Genomic DNA, 20583 nt, shown 5'->3' on the forward strand with positions numbered 1-20583 from the left:
GCCCAGCCCAAACCTGTGTTGTTAACCACTATATTACCCTGCTTCCTCTAGAAATAAGATTAGAAGGAAACTTCCTAAATGCAACAGAATATTTATCAATATCCAACAATGACTGCAAATGAAAATGTGAAATACTAAAAACATCCCTCCCGAGATTTAAGAACAAGACATAGAAGACCTGTTATCTACTACTCAACATTTCTGGAATTTCTTGCTAATGCACAACATTAGTGGCATAAGATTGAAAATAAGGCCAGCTCATACCTGTAATCTTAGCACTTTGGTAGGCCAAGACAGGCGGATCACTTGAGCCCAGGGGTTCGAGACCAGCCTGGGCAACATAGTGAAAACACATCTCTACAAAAAATACCAAAAGATTAGCTGGGCATGGTGGCATGTGCCTGTAGTCCCAGCTGCTTGGGAGGCTGAAGTGGGAGAATCACCTGAGCCTGGAAAGTTGAGGCTGCAGTGAGCCATGATCACAGCACTGTATTCCAGCCTGGGCAAGGAAGTGAGACCCTGTCTCCAAGAAAAAAAAAGAAAATTTAAAGCTAAAGGAGCCACTAATTTATTATATACCTAGAAAATGAAACCAAAAAATAATTAAAACTAAAAATAATTCAGCAACATAATCATCCAGATTAAAATTTTTAAAATTAAAGTTTATACTAGCAATAACCAATGTAATTTGAGGTATGGCTTTCAAATGCAGCCAATTTTCCTCCATCCAAAAGCCTGAGGCTTTTAAGGATGTCAAGGCAATGTTTAATGACAACTACACCACATTGGTGTAGTATTCCCTATATCTACTCTTTTTTTTCCCTACTATTCCTACCTTAGTTATGACTAGTGCAGGTTCCCAACCTCTAAAGTGTTAGTGTGGTAGGTGATGAGCAGACAAGAACCAGAAGGTAAAACTGCAACATCCAATAAGCAGGATCATTCTATTGAAGACTTAACCAGAAATGTCCAGCTCAGGGTGGAGGGCTGGACCTATGTTCTCATATAGGGTTGGGCTTGTCCCTGGGATCTGGGAGCTTCCAAACTAAAACAATGAAAAAGTCCTATCTGCATATCTTCTAAAGGAAAACAGAAACACATACTAAACATATCGTTGAAAACAAATCTAAAATATATATTCATAAGTGGCAAATTTTTAGTTCTGTCCTGGGTTCAATGTTTTCAGGACTCCTTTCTAAACTTGCCTGAGATATCGCCCTAGAATCACATCTAATCTTATTTTCTTATGCCTCAACTCCACTCTTTCTTCTTTGTTAAAACATACACCACACCTCAAAAAATCTCCCTTCCAGATTATATAACTCACATGGTTCCTCTAGCCTCCTCCTCTACTCTGTCACACTGTGGATCCTGTAAACCTGTTAAGTTTAGGGGATGGAAAGAGAAGGGGGTGGACACCAGAGGCAAAGGTCCCCCAGATCTGGGACATATTGCAAGGGTGGAAGGGAAAAGTTGTTCAAGCTCATGAACTGACATGTGATGGCAGAAGAAGAGAAAATCTTCTGAGATTTCTTTTCTTATGTCTTCAGGGAATGAAAGATGGTCCAGAAGACAATTATGATAATTAAAGGTACAGCTCTCATCTTTAAATTAAGATGGCAGTTGTAGGTAGATAGGACTAGTTGATAAGGAAAACAGATTACTGTGAATCTATTATCTTGCCACAAGTCTAGTCATAGTGAATTCCAAGCATCAGGGAATGTGGCTAGCTGGACTTTCAATCATCTATACCACTGCTATGAAAGTCAAGTCTTCTGTGCAGTAAATTTTGACACAGTTCTTAATCTGTTGATTTAGGAAGCAGGGTACAGTTAGGAAATTCAGAACTAGACTCAGCACGGAGGGAAAGTCCATATCAGTGGGATATGATTGCCCAGCCCAATACCTAGATACACACACATTCACACACACACTCTCTTTCACATACATACACACACACACACACACACACAAATCCATTTGCATTTTGAGGATGAAGTAACAGTAGTAAGACTTCGAGGAGTATATGCAAAAGATATCAGTAAGATCTAGGTATGTGATATTCTATGATGAGATGGACTTCCATCTTTACAATCAGCTGGTCCAGCTGGGGAGGGGAGAAAGATCGTGCAAACTTTAAGGATAATTCAATGTGACAGTTGAGATTTTTAAAATTATTTATTTAACAACTGGTATGTACAAAATACTATCTATATGGGAAAGAAATACCTACCTGACCTCAAAGAGCCTACAATAAGTTGGTATAGAAGTATACAGACGTGCAAAATTTACAAGGCAATTTAACAAGTTACATATTATAGCACCAGTGAATTCAAAGCACTGAGGTCAAATCAAGAGAAGTTGAAGAAAAATAAAAAAGTACTTGAAAAGAAACTATTTCAGAGATGAGACGGATTTCAAAAATTGTGAGGGACAAAGATTAGTAAACAGAAGAAAATGTTTTCTAGATAGGGAATGAAATTGATGAAAGGCTATAGATTAAAGTTTAAAGAGTAGATGGGGAGGGCCATAGCCAAGAGGCAGAAAGGCATGAATCAACCTTGTTGAATGACTTTGTATAAATGGTGAAATGTAGGAAGTAGAATAGAATAGAGAAGATATTATCTCTGTCCTTGAAAAGTGTGGAGTCTGATTATGAGATGCATAACTAAGAAATGAAATAGATTTTAAAAGTTAAAATTTAAAAGTAAAGAAAAAAAAGGAAATCTACAATTAAATGACATGTGTAGTCCTTACCTTCCTAATAATGGGTAAGAACTGAAATAAGTTACTCCTAGTCTCCCACCTTAGTGATCCAAGGAAAAGCAAGTAGGAAATGGTCCACTGTGACTATTGGCTCTGGGAAACCACTAAGAGCATCCTTCTTATAAAGAAAGCTTAACTCAAAGGTCCTTGCTCTCTGTCTCAGTGAATCATACCTCAAGAAACTGACCAAGCCAGACCTGAGGGCTTCTCTCCAGTGTGAGTTCGCTGGTGGTGATTAAAAGTGGAACGCTGACTAAAGGCTTTCCCACATTCACTACATTCATAAGGTTTCTCTCCAGTGTGGACTCTCTGGTGCACAATAAGCTGTGAGCTGTCACTAAAAGCTTTCCCACAATCATTGCATTTATAGGGTTTTTCCCCAGTATGGGTTCTCTGATGTACCATAAGGCTGGAGCTATAACTGAAGACCTTCCCACACTCATGACATTCATAGGGTTTCTCACCAGTGTGAATTCTCTGGTGTATAATAAGATGTGAGTTTTGATTGAAGGATTTTCCACACTCATTGCATTTATAGGGCTTTTCACCAGTGTGAAGTCTCTGGTGCCGAATAAGACATTTACTCAGACCGAATGCCTTACCACACTCGCTACATTCAAAAGGTTTTTCTCCAGTATGAATTCGCTCATGCTCAACGAGTTGCGAGTTCTGATTGAAGGCTTTCCCACATTCACTACATTTGTATGGCTTTTCGCCAGTGTGGAGGCTCTGATGTCGAATAAGACATTTACTCCGACTGAAGGCTCTGCCACATTCACTACACTCATAAGGCTTCTCTCCAGTGTGGGTTCTCTGATGGTCAATGAGATTTCTATTGGAACAGAAAGCTCTCCCACACTCATTACATTTGTAAGGTTTCTTACCAGTGTGCAGAACCTGATGTCGAACAAGACTTTTACTTCGAATGAATGCCTCTCCACACTCATTGCATTCATAAGGTTTCTCCCCAGTATGGGTTCTCTGGTGGTCAATGAGTCGGGAACTCTGAGTAAAGGCTTTTGCACATTCATTACATTTATAGGGTTTCTCCCCATTATGGAGTCTCTGATGTTGAATGAGATGGGAGCTGTGCCTATACGCCTTTCCACACTCATTGCATTCATAGGGTTTTTCCCCTGTGTGGGTTCTGAGATGAACAATGAGCTGGGAGGTTTGCCTGAAGGTCTTCCCACACTCATTACACTCATAGGGTTTCTCTCCAGTGTGGATTCTCTGATGGCCAATAAGGTGAGAACTCCGATTGAAAGTTTTGCCACATTCATCACATCGATAGGATTTCTGTCCCTTTAAAACTCCTTCATGTTCAGCAGGACTGGAAGACAGATGTGGATGTTCCCCAACTTCCTTATATTTGTCGTATCTGTCTTTTGTGGATTTTTTCTTATCTTCATCTGTTATTTCCAAGAAATCATTTTCTAGCTTGCTCCCTTCTTCATCTGAGGTTTGTCCTTCTAACTCTTTGGAAGTATCTTCACAAACACCTCCAGTCTCTGCTCCCCCAGGAACCATCCCAAAGAGTCCCCCTGATATCTTGTTAGATGACTCTGATCCTTTAAAAATTTCCTGCTTTGGAGTCAACTCTGAACCCTTCATCATGTTCTCACCTGCTGCCAAAAGAAAGAAGACAACAACTTTTACCCATTTCTTATCCTGTTTAAGAAACAGAATCATTAACAGCTAACGTACCTGAAAAAAAGTCACATTATGGTTAAGAAATGAGATGACACATTGAGAACAAGAGCAAAATGGGAAATATTAATAGCTCATTTTTTCCCTAGGGATAGAAAAACAAGAAAGGGGAAGATGGTCAGTGAAGATGGATGGAAAAAAGATACTAAGCCAGCACAACCAAGTCAGAAGGGTCATTGGAAAGTAAAAAACCAGATTGCAAAGCATGCTGTGATCTTACAAAAGTTACTCTCGTGCTGTGTCGCCTTAGTAAAGTGATGAACTCTAAGATCCCTTCCAACCATAACATTGCATGGTTCCATTGTTATCAGAAAACATGTTGGGAGAGAGGAGGCTGGCAAATACCTCAAGCCAAACGTAAGAAAGAGACAGGGAAAAAAATGAGAGTGAATTGACTGGAAATTTCTATTATGGAGGTATGATAAGAAAAGTGTACAAAAAGAACAGATCTTATATGATAAACTCATCAACCACAGGATCTGCCTTTCCAAGAAGCCCTTTCAGGAAACTGCTCTGCCCCAGTGTTTGCAGAGAGGGATGCTTAGGCAACCACGCTTTGTGCCAGGTGACCCTGAGCATCCCATGATGGGCCACAGGTGATTGGACTGGCACCAGGTACTAGACTCAATGGCAGCTTATCTGTAGGTTAGGCTTCAGCCTCTGCTGTGGCCTGGGCCAAAGCTCTGCCCAAATGAGATGATGGGTAATGGCTATAGCAATGGAAGTCCATCTCTGAGGAAATTTGGAACTGGAGGTAGGGCAAAATTAAGGTACTTACGAGTAGCAGTGGAAGCTGAAGTGGTGCATGGAGAGAAGCCAAGCCATTGAGAGATACAGCAAGCAACAAGTATAAAAGAACAGAAAGTACAATTAGAAAAGAGCCATGAAAAGGACAAAAGATTCACAGCGAAGAAAATGGGCAGCAGGAGGAGGACAAGCAGAGAGAAAACAGATACACTGCGAGCAGCTGCATTACATTCACACCGGAACATGGGCATCAACATGCATTTGCTTTTGCTGTTCAGGCTCCCAGGGTCAAGGCCCTGCTTTCCACAGTCTGGTCTAGCTGATCTGTTTCTTCCAGGTTCTCATTCCTTTAAGCCTATGACTCACAGCTCCTTATTTAACAATAACTTGAGTGGCTCTCTACTCCTTACAACTAAGAAGTCCTACCTAAATCACACTATATCAATTCATAATGAGGTGAAGAGAATGCTGATCATTGTTGAATCTCAGTGATGAATGCAAACAGGGTCCCTATATTATTCACTCTAGTTTATCTATGTTTGGACATTTTCATAGTAAAAAGTTTAAAGAGACAAGGAATATAGAAAAGAGAATGTGCAGCATGCAGACTCTAAGTGACTGGGAAACAGAATCATTACCCAAGGAGGCCATGCTGCAGTCATTTTCCAGCATCATGTTCCACTGCAGGGCTCTCTGACTGAGTGCGGGACATTTCCATTTCTTCTGAGTATAGCCCACAGAAAGGTCCTCAAATGCCACAGTATCCTGGAATGACAAGCTTCAATCGCTCAGGAACATTCACAGCCTGAGGGGCAGAGTCATCAGGGGTACAGAGGGCACAGGGTATGGGGTCTTCATGGGCAAAAGCATGGGAGAGAGGAGCTGAGATGACACCCCAAAAGGACAAGTCCAGCGCAAGATAGAGTCCATTACCTCCAGGGGAAGCAATGAGGCAGGAGAGTCACAGGAACAGTCTTAGATGGGGCAGAGTCCTGGGGGTGAGACCTCTAGCCATTCCTGGACCAGACTAATGGGGACATGGTAAAAACACAAAGAACCAAGCTCACCTGGGGCCTGACCATCCGAGGTCCTGAGTTCCCTACTTGAGGAAGGGTAGGAACTGGAGAAGCACATTGAGCTGAGGGAGGAAAGAAAGCTATGAGTGGGACAAGCCCTGCTTCTGGCTCCCATAAGATCTATATTCCCAATAAGTGGATTCAAGAGAACCCAGGCACCTCCACACACACTGACTCTTAACCTCTTCCATAAGGCATTATCCCAAGAGTGCTGTGAATTTTCCCTGGAGGGCACAGTACAAGGTCCCGTATCAAGCTGAGAACTGGGTGTTCCTCCAAGCCCTCACTCTCATCAACCTTTTTCAAGGAAGCTATTCTGGCCACACTCTCTCTCCCATGGCTTCCCTAGCACCAGCCAGCCCTGATTTTCCCCTCACAGTTGTGGTTCCTCATGCCCTGGTTCCTCTTCCTGCTTCTGCCCTCTCATTATAGACCCCTTAAAACTCAGGCCCCAGTGCTTCCTTGTTCTTTCCGTCAGCAATCTGACCAACTCTCATTGCTTTAATACCACTGTCACAATTCTTACTTCTCCCCTAGACCCCTACCACATGCCTCCTGTTGCCTATGGGACATTTCACTTGGGGGTCCTGCAACATCTTAAGTTCAGTGTCTAGAATGGATGGATGTTCTAGGCTAAGGTGGGAGGCTGGCTTGAGGCTAGGAGTTCAAGACCAGCATGGGCAACATAAGGAGACCTCTTTTTCTTCCTTCACTCTTCCCTTCCCTTCCTTCACTCTTCCCTTACCTTCCCCTTCTCTTTTCTTTTCCTTTCCTTTCCTCTTTCTTTCTGTCTCTTTCTTTCAATTTCCTTCCTTCCTTCCTTCCTTCCTTCCTTCCTTCCTTCCTTCCTTCCTTCCTTCCTTCCTTTCCTTCCTTCCTTCCTTTCCTTCCTTCCTTTCCTTCCTTCCTTTCTCTCTCTCTCTCTCTCTCTCTCTCTCTCGACAGAGTCTCACTCTGCTGGAGTGCAGTGGCATGATCATGGCTCACTGAAACCTCTGCCTCCCAGGTTCAAGCAATTCTTATGCCTCAGCCTCTGGAGTAGCTGGGATTACAAGTACCTGCCACCACACCTGGCTAATTTTTGTATTTTTAGTAGGAAGGGATTCATCATGTTGGCCAGGCTGGTCTCAAACTCCTGACCTCAAGTGATCCACCTGCCTTAGCCTCCCGAAGTGCTGAGATTACAGGTGTGTGTGCCACTGCTCCCAGCAGGAGATCCCATTTCTATACAAAGTTTAAAAAAAAAAGCTGGTCATGGTGGCATGCCTGTAGTTCTAAGAGGCCATGGTGGGAGGATTTCTTGAGCCCAGGAGTTCAAGGCTACAGTGAGCTATTATGATTGTGCCATTGTACTCCAGTCTGGGTGACAGTGCGAGACCCTATCTGTCTTAAAAGAATAAATAAATAACATTAAATAAATAAATAAAATGTTCTTATCACCTTTCTTTCAGATTTCTCTATTTCTCCAATGATTCCATCATTGGCCAAAACAGTCTAATTCCCCTGCCTCTCCTTTCAAACTCAAGTTCCATGGATGTTTCCATGATAACATTTTTCATATTTATCCTTGCCCATTCCTCTCTTTGCACTTCAGGCATTAATTGCCTCACATCTATTCTACTGCACCAGCCTTTAACTAAAGTTCCTTCCCCTTCAATCCATAATGCTCACCTGTGCCAGAGTAATCCTCCTGAAATACTATTTCTAACACATTATCCTCTGACTCCCAAAATATTCCTGCCTCAATCTCAAGGTCCCGTACAAACAAGGCCCAGGTTCCCAAATACGGTCTTCCCTAACTCCAGCTCAATTAGGGCTCAAGGAAACCCCAGCTTAGGGTCCTTGTTGTATCTTCTAATGGCATGCCCACTACTTTTTTCTCCCCTTCAAAATTCTTCCACATTTTTACTGCCCAATACACTGCTACCTCCTTCATGAAGCATCCCTTACCAGTTCCAGCCCACAATGATCTTGCTTTTTACCCAGCGATCAGTTTTTCCAAGGCCCACATTGCTCATTTGTGACAGGATCAAATGCTTGAGGACAGATATCATTCACATGCATCGTATGAGGTTGCCTCTTCTTACACATGACTAACTTGTCCTACCACCTAGATAGCAAGCTCTTTGAAATCAGTGACAATAGATGTACTACATCCCTCTGGTCTCTGACAGTGCCTTTCCTATGATATGTCCTTGATAAAAACTTACTAACTACATGAATGATTACAGAATAAGCAAAAGGAACAAACAGGGTCACTAGGGAAGGAGAACATACAGCAGGGCAATGAGGGATTCCATGGAGTAGGAGATGGGCAGATAAAGGAAAAGAGACTCCACAGGAGAGAAGGGAGGCATGACTTAAGGCCAAAACTGGGGAGATAAGTACCGAAGTCCCCATTGGGGAGGTGGTGTGTCCCTGGGTCATAAGGAGGCACCTGGTGGGCTCCAGGGGCTGAGCCCCCACTGAGGGGTGACGTAGGAGGGGATTCCTTTGTTGCACCCAGAGCTGCTGTGTCCTCCAAATGCATTTTCTGTTTCTGTGCTGGGGCTGAAACCTAAAGACAGGGAAATACAATTGGGTTCAAAAGAGCATCCTTGAAGGTACTGAACCCAAAACCTCTAAGCAGCCCCCTCCAGAAAGAAAGCCAGGGAAAAGAACAGCCAGAGTGTCCTTCCAGCCCCACCACTACAGCCTACTGGGGGAAAAAAGCTGACAGCAGAATCTAAAGTTTGAAATTCTACTTGCCATCCCTCTGTTGACCCTCTTGGTAAGAGCTTGAGGACCAGATTCTATAACCATTTCCACTCTGTGTCAGGTCTTCAGACACATATTTTCTTATGAAGAACCATTTAAAAAGGGAGCCAGGAGAGCAATTCAGTACATTCTCTAGGGTCTTAGCTGACAGAAAAGAACAATCAGAAGTACAAAGGATAGGCTGGGCGCAGTGGCTCACATCTGTAATCCCAACACTTTGGGAGGCCAAGGTGGGTGGATCACCTGAGGTCAGGAGCTCGAGACCAGCCTGCCCAACATGGTGAAATCCTGTCTCTACTAAAAGTGCAAAAAAATTAGCCGGGCGTAGTGGCATGCAGCTGTAGTTCCAGCTACTTGGGAGGCTAAGGCAGGAGAATCACTTGAACCTGGGAGGCGGAGGTTGCAGTGAGCCAAGATCAGATCAGATCAGAGCGAGACTCTGTCTCAAAAAAACAAAAACAAAACAAAACAAAAACAAACCAAACAAACAAAAAAGGAAGTACGAAGGATGTAAAAAAAGATAAGTATGTGTATGTGCATGAGCACAAATAATGCTACTGACACTAACAGCTGAAGCAATACCCAGAACAGCGGCTGGCAAACCTGGAGAGCTTTTCCAATTTCTCTGAGCAAAAGTGTCTCCTCTTCAGAGAAGCTTTCCCTGAGCACACTGGCAAAGCAGGGATAGTCAGACTCAATTAACCAATTTCTAGATTGCATGTATTAATCTTTAAGTAATCTTACTTAGGTCTTTATTGTCTATGTTTCCCCAACAGAGTATAAGTTTTTTGAGGGTAAGAACTTTTGTCTTGATCACTAGCTCCAAAACAACCCATAGCCCTACAATGGTGCTTGATTAATATCTGCTGACTTCCTCTTGATATTTTGCTAACACTTTAAGGTTATCTGCAAACTCAGTTTTCAATATGTACTACCTCTCCCCAATAATTTATATTTAAAAAGGCAAATAAGATCAGACACACTAACCCGTAGAAACCTTGAGAATACCTCAGAACATAGACATTTTATTTCTAACCCTTGCTTATTGCCATCAAACCGACTCCTCACAATCTCATGGTTACTCCTTTTAACAGCATGTAGGGCAGAAAAACCTAAACTATTATCTAAATAAGGCACACTTTAAAGTTCACTTGCTCTGGTATGTACACAGCACACCATAAGGTAAAAATAAGTTCTTCAATAAACCACACAGGATTTGCCCTATTAGGCTGTATCTGCTGAGATGTTAAGGGACTCTCTCCTTTAATATATACCTCACCAGTGTAGTGGTAGGACCAGCAGGTTCCCTGGGTTCTGTAGTTCCCAAGCTCTCCCACTCAAACGTTCTTTGAAACTGAAAGACTCTCTAAAATGGGAGTCACAGCTCTTCAGTACAGGAGCTTTGGGTATTGGCATAAGATAGAACTTACTGCATTGTGATAATTCAACTTGGTAATTCACTAATAATTTAATCCTGGTAAAGTTCCTGTTCATTATCTAGGACTTTTATATGGTTTGGATTTGTGTCCCTGCCCAAATCTCATGTTGAATTGGAGGAGGGGCCTGGTGGGAGGTGACTGGATTACGGTGGTGGCGGGGGGGCGGGGGAGAGGGGGACAGATTTCCCCCTTGCTGTTCTGGTAATAGTGAGTTCTCATGAGATCTGATTGTTTAAAAGTGTGTGGCACTTTCCTCTGTGTGCTCTCTCTTTCCTGTCACAATGTGAAGAGGGTCCTTGCTTCCCCTTCACCTTCCACTATGATTTTAAGTTTTCTGAGGCCTCCCAGTCATGCTTTCTGTTAAGTCTGCAGAACTGTGAGTCGATTAAACCTCTTTTCTTCATAAATTACCTAGTCTCAGGTAGTTCTTTACAGCAGTGTGAAAATGGACTAATGCAGAAAATTGGTACCAGGAAAGTGGGGCACTGCTATAAAGATACCTGAAAATATGGAAGCAACTTTGGAACTGGGTAACAGGCAGAGGTTGGAACAGTCTGGAGGGCTGAAAAGAAGACAGGAAGATGTGGGAAAATTTGGAACTTCCTAGAGACTTGTTGAATGGTTTTGACTAAAATGCTGACAGTGATATGGATAATGAAGTCCAGGCTGAGGTGGTCTCAGATGGAGATGAGAAACGTATTGGGAACTGGAACAAAGGTCATTCTTGCTCTCCTTTAGCAAAGAGACTGGCAGCATTTTGCCCCTGCTCTAGAGATCTGTGGAACTTTGAACTTGAGAGAGATGATTCAGGGTATCTGGCAGAAGAAATTTCTAAGCAGCAAAGCATTCAAGAAGTGACCTGGCTGTTTCTAAAAGTGTCCACTCATATTTGTGAACAAAGAGATCTGAAACTGGAACTTACATTTAAAAGGGAAGCAAAGCATAATAATTTGGAAAATTTGCAGCCCGGCCATGTGGTAGAAAAGAAACACCCATTTTCTGAGGAGAAATTCAAGCCTGCTGCAGAAATTTAAGTAAAGAGGAACCAAATTTTAATGGCCAAGACAATGGGGAAAGTGTCTTCAGGGCATTTTAGAGACATTCACGGCAGTCCCTCCCATCACAGACCTGGAGGTCTAGGCAAAAACAGTGGTTTCATGGGCCAGGCCCAGGGTCTAGCTGCTCTGTGCAGCCTCAGGACATGGTCCCCTGTGTCCCAGCCACTCCAGCTCCAGCTGTGGCTAAAAGAGGCCAAGGTATAGCTCAGGCTGTGGCTTCAGAGGGTGCAAGCTCCAAGCCTTGGCAGCTTTCACATATTGTTGGGCCTGCGGGTGTGGAGAAGGCAAGAGTTGAAGTTTGGGAACCTCCTCCTAGATTTCAGAGCAGGTATGGAAACACCTGGATGTCCAGCCAGAAGTCTGCTGCAGGGGTGGAACTCTCATGGAGAACTTCTACTAAGGCAGTGTGAAGGGGAAATGTAAGGTTAGAGCCCCCACACAGTCCCACTGAGGCATTCCCTAGTGGAGCTGTGAGAAGACAGCCACCATCCTCCAGACCCCAGAATGGTAAATCCACAAACAGCTTGCACCATGTGCCTGGAAAAGGCGCAGGCACTTAATGTAGTTGGTGAATGCAGCCATGGGGGCTATACCATGCAGAGCCACAAGGGCTAGTACGCCCAAGGCCTTGGGAACTGATCTCTTGCATCAGCATGCCCTGGATGTGAGACATGGAGTCAAAAGTGATTATTTTGGAGCTTTAAGACTTAATGACTACCCTGCTCAGTTTTGGACTTACATGGGACATGTAGCCCCTTTGTTTTGGCCAATTTCTCCCATTTGGAATGGGAGCATTTACCCAATGCCTATATCCCCATTGTATCTGGGAAGTAACTAACTAGTTTTTGATTTTACAGGCTAATAGGTGGAAGGGACTTACCTTGTCTCAGATAAGACTTTGGACTGTGAACTTTTGAGTTAATGCTGAAATGAGTTAAGTCCGGGGGACTGTTGAGAAGGGATAATTGTATTTTTCAATGTGAGAAGAACGTGAGATTTGGGAGGGGCCGGGGCAGAATAATAATGGTTTAGATTTGTGTTCCTACCCAAATCTCACATCAAATTGGAGAAGGGGCCTGGTGGGAGATGACTGGATCATGGGGTGGATTTCCCCTTGCTGTTCTTGTGAGTTCTCATGAGATCTGATCATTTAAAAGTATGTGTCACTTCCCCCTGCATTCTCTTCTGCCACAGTGTGAAGAAGGTCCTTGCTTCCTCTTTGCCTTCTGCCATGATTGTAAGTTTCCTGAGACCTCCCGGTCATGCTTCCTGTTAGGCCTGTGGAACTGTGGGCCAATTAAACCTCTTTTCTTCTTAATTATTCAGTTTCAGGTAGTTCTTTATAGCAGTGTGAAAACAGACTAATACAGAATCATAGGTTTCCTTTCCTTGAAAACATGAAAAACTCATTCTAATACAGCATTCCACAGCAAGACCCTAGAGAAAAGCTGTTGGCTTAGAAACTAGGGAGATGGAAAATCCTGGTCCTCACATTTGATGGTAATCAGAAACAACCACACTTCAGCTAAATCTTTTGGGCAAGAGAATGCTTACTACAGGTGCTCACTTCACTTGTCAAGTGGAGATAATGATTACTGCACTGCCTGTTTTGTAACCCTGGCAGGAGATGAAAAAAGATACAGGGAACAGGCCAGGCACGGTGGCTCACACCTGTAATCCCAACACTTTGGGAGGCCGAGGTGGGAGGATCACAAGGTCAGGAGATCAAGACCATTCTGGCTAACACAGTGAAACCCTGTCACTATTAAAACTACAAAAAATTAGCCGGGCGTGGTGGTGGACACCTGTAGTCCCACCATACTCCTGCTGAGGCAGGAGAATGGTGTGAACACAGGAGGTGGAGCTTGCAGTGCGCTGAGATCGTGCCACTGCACTCCAGCCTGGGCAACAGAGTAAGACTCTGTCTCAAACAAAAAAAAAAAAAAAAAGAAAAAGAAAAAGAAAAATATACAGGAAACAAAAAAATTCTGCAAGTTGCATGACTCTGCAGCCCAGTAGGGATCACTGTACAACCCTTTCCCAGCCACAATGTGCACACATGTACATGCTCCTTCTGCAGCAATAAAGTGGCTTGCTCCTGATAAGCAAAATGACTCCAATTTACCTGGACCCTCCTTTATCTCCTCTTGGCAAACTTCCATGGAAATGCTTTGTTTATTCATTTAGCCATTCTGTAAACATTTTCTGAACCCCTACTGATGAAAGACAGTACTGCCCTTATGTCTTCATGTCAGAAACAACACTGACAGTAGTGGGAGAGTAAGAAATGGACTCCAGAGACCCTACTCCCAGGCTGGAGTCATGAGCATTCAGCTGCCTCACCTGTCAACTGTTAGTCATTTTCTTGGGTTGTGACTCAACAGTCACCCTTTTCTGAGGCTAGCTGGATAAAGCACTAGAAATTTTAATGGAGAAAGCATTCACTTCTTAAGCAAAACCAAGCAAGAAATAGGGAAATTTTCCTTCTGCCACCCTCACTAAATGGTTCTCTAAATATGTCTTCAGCCACCTGTCATTGCCATGGCTGGCTCAGCTGCTCTCTAGACCCTTGTGACAGCTGATTTACTCATATGTGCTTACTTATTTACACAAAGAAAATGATGGTTGATAATGACAAATGTGTACTGCTGATAATCCTGGAAAAATGTCTAGCCCCAGGATCCTGATCAACTAGAACTGATTCCCTAGTGATATGTAATCATTTTTAAAAAAGCATTGAATAGGCTGGGTGTGGTGGCTCACACCTGTAATTCCAGCACTTTGGGAGGATGAGGCAGGTGGCTCTCTTGAGTTCAGGAGTTCAAGATCAGCCTGGACAACATAGTGAAACCCCATCTCTACTAAAAATACAAAAATTAGCCAGGTGTGGTGGCTCACACCTATGATCCCAGCTACTAAGGAAGCTGAGGTAGGAGGATCACTTGAGCCCAGGAGGCACAGGTTGCATTGAGCCAAGATTGTGCCACCACACTCCAGTCTGGGCAATAGGGTGAGATTATCTCAGGAAAAAAAAGCATTGAATAAAATGATATATTGGGAACTTGGGAAATTTTCTGTACTGTTTTCCCCTGATAAAGTACAAATGGATAAAGTAGAGGGGACCTCTAGTCTACCCTGCTTCTATTATAGGGGAACAATTTAAAACTCATTAGGAAGAACTAGCTTATCCACGGTGTGATGATCTTTTGATGTGTCAACTTGGTACTAATCAAACATCAATCCAGGTGTTGCTGTACACTATTTTAAAAATGTGATTAAAGTACATAATAAGTTTACTTTAAGTAAGGGAGATTATACTAGATAATGAATGAATGCATGAGCCTGATTCAATCAGTTGTAAGCCCTTAAAAGCAGAGCTAAAAGTTCCATGAAGAAGAAATTCCAGGCCAGGTGTGGTAGCTCATGTCTGTAATCCCAGTGCTTTGGGAGGCCAAGGCAAGAAGATTTGAAGCCAGGAATTCAAGAACAAGCCTGGGCAACATACCAAGACCGCATGTCTACCAAAAAAAAAAATAATAATAATTAGCCTGGTGTGATGGCACATGACTGTGGTACCAGCTACTTAGGAGGCTAAAGTGGGAGGATCACTTGAGCTGGAAGGCTGAGCTTGCAGTGAACCATGTTCATGCCACTGCATTCTGGCCTAGGCAACAGAGCAAGACCCTGTCTCAAAAACAAACAAACAAACAAACAAACAAACAAACAAAAAAACCCAGAGGAAGAAGAAAGGAGACAAAAGAGGAAAGGACAAAGAAGAAAGAAGAAACTCCACCTGTGCACTGCAGCTTCAGCTTGTGCCACTGTTTTGGGTTGCCCTTGTCGATGGCCTGCCTATGTGTTTCAGACTTGCCTGGCCAGCCTCACAATTACATAAGCCACTTACTAGCAATAAATCTCTCTTTTTTTTTTTTTTTTTGAGACGAAGTCTCAGTTTGTCACCCAGGTTGGAGTGTAGTGGCGTGATCTTGGCTTACTGCAACCTCTGCCTCCTGGCTTCAAGTGATTCTCTTGCCTCAGCCTCCCCAGTAGCTGAGATTACAGGTACATGCCACCATACCTAGCAAATTTTTGTATTGTTAGAGACTGGGCTTTGCCATGTTGGCCAGGCTGGTCTCAAACTCCTGACCTCAAGTGATCCACCCCCTTCGGCCTCCCAAAGTGCCGGGATTACAGGCATGAGCTACTGTGCCCAGTCAGCAATAAATCGATTTACACATGCACGTGCACGTGCACACACACACAAACACACACACACACACACCTCTCTCCTACTCATTCTACCTCTCTCACTGAACCCTGACTGAAACACATGATCACAGAGCTAGATGGCATTATGGTCCTAGAAACCAGATTTTCCAATGTGTCTTACTGCTCACTCTTCCCAACTATCCCTCTAGTTTAAATTACCTTGCTATTACATTTGCAAGAACTCCAGGAAATAGGGAAAACTTAAATTAGATTTAAAGATGCAAAAAGAACCCAGTTAGGTTTGGAGAGTTAGCAAAAGGAATAAATAATTACAAGGCCCCAAAATGTCACCTTTCAAGGAATCAAAGAGGCAGGAAAATAGAAAATTGACTCTGAGAAGTCCAAGGAAGTGAGCAAACAGAATGTCTCAAATGAAGGCCCGTATTATCAGCATACCCAAAAGTCCGCCTTCCCCTGATCACCCTATTCTAACCAGCATGAAGATCCCCTGCCGGCCAGGAGTACCATGCAAATCCCCAGGATGAAGCTAGGCTCAGAACACAGTATCTCACAAGGTGAATCACACAGCTTAGCTGGGATGTGCATTTGCATTTATGGCTTGGAGCACAAAACTGTTTTCCCTCTATCCACAGGACAAGTTCAGGAACCCTTAAGGCAAACTGGCCTAGGGCCCATGCCTAGGCTAAGCCAAGCATTAGAGAAGCATCAGGCCGCCATTCTAGATCCAACTACTTACCTCCTCTGGTCCACTGAGGTGTCTCTGGAAATCCTCCACCACAGCCACAGCCTCCTCACCACTCTCAGGGTGATGCAGCTGCACCCAGGTACGGAGCTCCCCAGGCAGGATGCTCAGGAACTGCTCGAGCACCAGCAGCTCCAGGATCTGCTCCTTGGTGTGCACCTCTGGCATGAGCCACCAGTGGCAGAGCTCCCGGAGCCGGCTCAACGCTTCCTGTGGCCCAGACATCTCGTGGTAACATAATTGCCTGAAGTGTAGCCGGAAGATTTCGCAGACAGGAGGATGGTTCTTTTGGAGACTGCTGCCCTGCCCCCAGGTCTGGTTCGCTGGCTCCTGCTTCACAGTCAGGCGCCCCTCCTGCTTCTGGAAAGCAGTACTCCTGGGGATGAGGCCTAAATTTCCCCTGCCTGAAGTGGTCATTGTGACCCCAAAGAGAAGCTTGTTCCAGCTGCAATTGGTCCGATTAAAATGACGGTCTATAGTTCAGGTCTCAGGAGCTGTTTTTCAGGGTTGGAGAAAGGGGTGATGGTAGTGTTGCCTACAGAAACAAGAGTGAAATCAGAGTTCTTGGAATATTCAGCCCCAGGCTGATGACAATCCTCCACTGAGTTAAAAAACAAAGTTCCAGGAAAAAAGAACACAACTAGGCATTCTCGCTAAGCATCTCTCCAAACGATGCCCTTCTTAAAGTTTCAGTGGCTCCCATTACCTACAGGATAAAATCTAAAGGTCTATGCCTCGCATTCACAGCCCTTCACCACCTGGCCTTACCCCCTTCACAACCAGCCACACCCCCAACCACTCACCCCAAGTACCCATGCAAGAAAGACAGCAATGGTCTCCAATGTGGGAAATGCAGGATACCCCAAAGGGTGCAAGAGAAAATACTAAGTTATTTAACTCCTATTTAATGTGTATGTTTTATAATGTGCATTACAATTTATATAGTAGTACTCATGTTTAAATTACAAATAAACCAATGTAGGGAGTAGGTGATCAAACCTCTTCTGATAGAAATGCAAAATAAAGAAACTTTGGAGTTAGAGCTCTAGAGACACAGCTAGAAGCCACACATACTCTTTCTTTGAATTTTTCTTCTTCAACTTTTGACAAACTTGTCTGTCAAGATCATGAACAAAGGCAATTTTTTCTTGGTTTTTCTGATTGCCCCATCAGGAAGAGTGCTGGTAGCTTCCCTTTGTGTACCCCTCACTATAACCCTTTAACTGGTTTATGCCCAACTCACCACTCTCATCCTCCAAACTGCTGGATGGCCACCAAAGGAAAGGAACCAAATGGAATCAGAAAATACCAGACCTTTTTTTACTCAATGCACCTCCCCTAGAAAGCCTTCCTGACCACACTAGGCTTAGACGGGTGGTTATCATCTCAGCGATCCCAAACTACCTTTTTCATTCAAACCTCTAGTAGAGCACGTCTCACACTGTAATCGTTTGTGGTTTATACGACTGTCTCCCCTGCTTTCTGGGAGGATACAAAGGGCAGAGCTAACTTCCAGTCATCTTTGTCCACGTGTGTACATGGCACACATAACTGGGAAACGAATGAATATGATACATTTAACTGATACTGAAGTGGAGGAAAACTTTGAACGTTTGAAAATCAGCACCTTATTGGTAACTAGGGCATCTGTGCTGTGCTTCCAATTCACCAAGCGTCCCAGATCCCCGTCTCAATCTCTTTAAAAAGACAAAGAAGGACTTTAAAATAATCTGTAAACCCTGCTCTAAGATCCCACACGTGTAGAAAGTTCAGGCCATTCTCCTGCTTCCCATAGTGTTCCGAATGCTCAGCACTTTAAAATCTCAATTGGATTTTTGCATTTCCAAGTCACGCTCCACGTTTGCGATTCTGAGCCTGTGTCTGACCCAAATCTGACGGTTCATACAGTTTCCCACTGCAAGAGCTGGGAAAACAGCGATCTACCTTTCGTGTTACACCAGGCTTCAGCAGCGCCCCTCACCTGGCCACGTCTGCCCTGTTCATCGCTGTACCCGCAGATACCCGGCTCCGTGCCACGCACGAATGGTCAGGGGTATGGGACAAAGAAGCAGCTCCACATTGGGCGGCTTCTGAGAGTCACGGGGACCGCGCCGCCTGCGCCGCGAAGAAGCGCGGTCCGGGCCAGCGTCGGCCACCCGAGCTCCGGCCGCGCCTCCCTCCGCGCCCCTGCCCACTCGCAGTGGCACTCGGCACCGAGGCCGGACACCTCTACTGCCCGTTAAAGCAAAAACAATGGCCGAGCCGGAAGCGAAAGAGGCCTCGACTTCCGCCCCCTCCGGGATCCCGGAAGTCTCCGGGAAGGTGGGCGCGCGCGTCCCCGCACCCGGGAGAGGTGGCAGGACTTTCTTCTCGGCTGTGCCCGGCCACCTGCTGCGGGCGGGTGCGGGGTCTCGCGAGGGCTCAGGTCACTCACATCCCGCTCTCAGGACATAGTCGGAGAATCCAGACGCCTCCCAGCTCTACCCCCTCTTCTCCAGGTGTCCTTGGGAAAGATACCCAACCTCCAAGCCTGTTTTCTCATCTGAAAAAATGCAGAGCATAATGCGTACCTCACAGGGCTGGGAGCACCAAACGAGGTAATAGACACTATACAGCAAAAGGCCTGGCATATCCTGAGCAGTCAGTTATACCATGTGTGATGCCCAATCTGAAGTCTCCGTGAAGGGAGCAGCAAGCATCTCCCATCTTAAAAATGAAGAAGCATGTCTAGAAATTGTGATATTTTGGCCCATAAATGTGGTTAATATTTCCTAAGACAGCACCAGTATTCTGGTGTCCATGTAGAGGTTCCTAGGGAGACCAAGGAGCAGATAAATTGAGAAGGTGTGGGGACAGTTTGTAACCTAGGAGGCAGTTGTCTAGCCTCTGGGTGGCAGGTGGTACCCAGGTGAACTTCACTTTGAAGAATGGTTTACTACTGAAGTAGGATATGAACAGGTCCTTGTTACAAACACGATTGAGCAGACCCTGTGTGCTAATGACCATGGGTGAAGGGCAAAGGGTATGATGAGGTTAACTGTGTATCTTTATTATAGTGCAGGAGGTAGGTCCTTTACAGGGCCCAAAGTAAACAGTCTCCTGGACTGTCTAGGGATGGCAACATTTCAAAGGTGTCCTGGGCCTAACCCTGGCCCTGACATATGTTCCTCATATATCTGCATGAGCCAAGATAGAAACAAAAACACCAGAAGTCCTGCTCCAGAGTTTCCACAAGCTTAAAAGTAATGTCTTAGAGCAATCTTTGTCCATTGATCCTAATGGGTGGTTTCCCATCATCATTTGACGGGAAATGGTTTCCCTCTCCATTTGGAAATCTTACAAGGAGGTTTTTGGCTGTTTAAAACCAGGAACCCCAGCCTCTGCCTGACATTGATGCTAGACATTGCCTACTGGCAAATCAAGACCTCAGAAACTTAGGATTCTTGAGATGGAAGGCAAATCGAGGCCCCAGAAGTTTAGGATTCTTTAGGAGGAAATCTCCCAAGGCCAGGCTAAATGCTCTCAGACCTGATTTTCAGATCTCCTTGACCATGTGTTGTCCTGCAGTCCTGGCTTACTAGTATAGGAGACACAAGGATTTGGAAACCAAGATTGAGGTTTTTTTATTCTTCAGAGCTGTTTCATGCTCAAGTAGTTGTCTTTCATTGGCTGTAAGGACCAGGCCCATCTGAGCAGTGTGTTTAGACTTCAGAGGCACTTCTGTGACCAACACTGTGGGCTTGACCTGATCTACCATGACTGGATTGGGCGCCAGTGGGCAAGACACTCGATGATGCCTCAATATAGCACCTTAGGACACATACCTTTGGGCCAAAGACAACCACAGAAAGCCTTTAGGAATTCTGTACTCCAACTCAATCTCTCTTAGAAAGCATCACCCAAGCTTTGGTATGAGAGCTAACAAATAGGTAACTCAAGTTCTACATGCCTGAAAGGAAACTTACCGTCTATCCACAGCCCTGAAGCTCCAACCCATGTTCCCATCACTGTAAAAAAATTATCATTCACCCAGGGACCCAAACTAGAACCCTGGGTGT

At 44.4% G+C, this 20583-nt stretch overlaps 1 protein-coding gene across 2 annotated transcripts; it reads right to left on the reverse strand.

Annotated features, from left to right (window-relative positions):
- Window positions 1-1144: 1144 nt before the first annotated feature.
- ZKSCAN7 (zinc finger with KRAB and SCAN domains 7) lies at window positions 1145-19075 on the reverse strand. 2 transcript variants are annotated; one of them, XM_007983889.3, is made up of 6 exons: window positions 18507-19075; window positions 16520-17060; window positions 8688-8856; window positions 6291-6361; window positions 5862-5988; window positions 1145-4391 (listed from the first exon to the last, which is right to left on the reverse strand). In XM_007983889.3, exons 2-6 carry the CDS (start codon window positions 16940-16942, stop codon window positions 2941-2943), a joined length of 2241 nt encoding a protein of 746 aa, XP_007982080.3. In that variant the 5' UTR covers window positions 16943-17060; window positions 18507-19075; the 3' UTR covers window positions 1145-2940. The 2 variants fall into 2 exon arrangements, with proteins under 2 accessions (XP_007982080.3, XP_007982077.3); XM_007983886.3 differs by having other exon boundaries at window positions 1145-4394; window positions 18507-19073.
- Window positions 19076-20583: the final 1508 nt, after the last annotated feature.

Source organism: Chlorocebus sabaeus, chromosome 22 (assembly GCF_047675955.1).
Source record: "Chlorocebus sabaeus isolate Y175 chromosome 22, mChlSab1.0.hap1, whole genome shotgun sequence".
In the NCBI taxonomy this organism is placed as follows: Eukaryota; Metazoa; Chordata; class Mammalia; order Primates; family Cercopithecidae; genus Chlorocebus; species Chlorocebus sabaeus.

Excerpts from the sequence above, each read along its gene's own strand:
- ZKSCAN7 (XM_007983886.3), bottom strand. The coding sequence starts at position 16,942 with ATGACCACTTCAGGCAGGGGAAATTTAGGCCTCATCCCCAGGAGTACT. Across the intron at positions 6,362-8,687 it reads CCTCCCCAATGGGGACTTCG|CTCAATGTGCTTCTCCAGTT; the intron begins GTACTTATCTCC and ends TTCCTCCCTCAG. Across the intron at positions 4,395-5,861 it reads CTGCAGCATGGCCTCCTTGG|CAGGTGAGAACATGATGAAG; the intron begins GTAATGATTCTG and ends TTCTTTTGGCAG.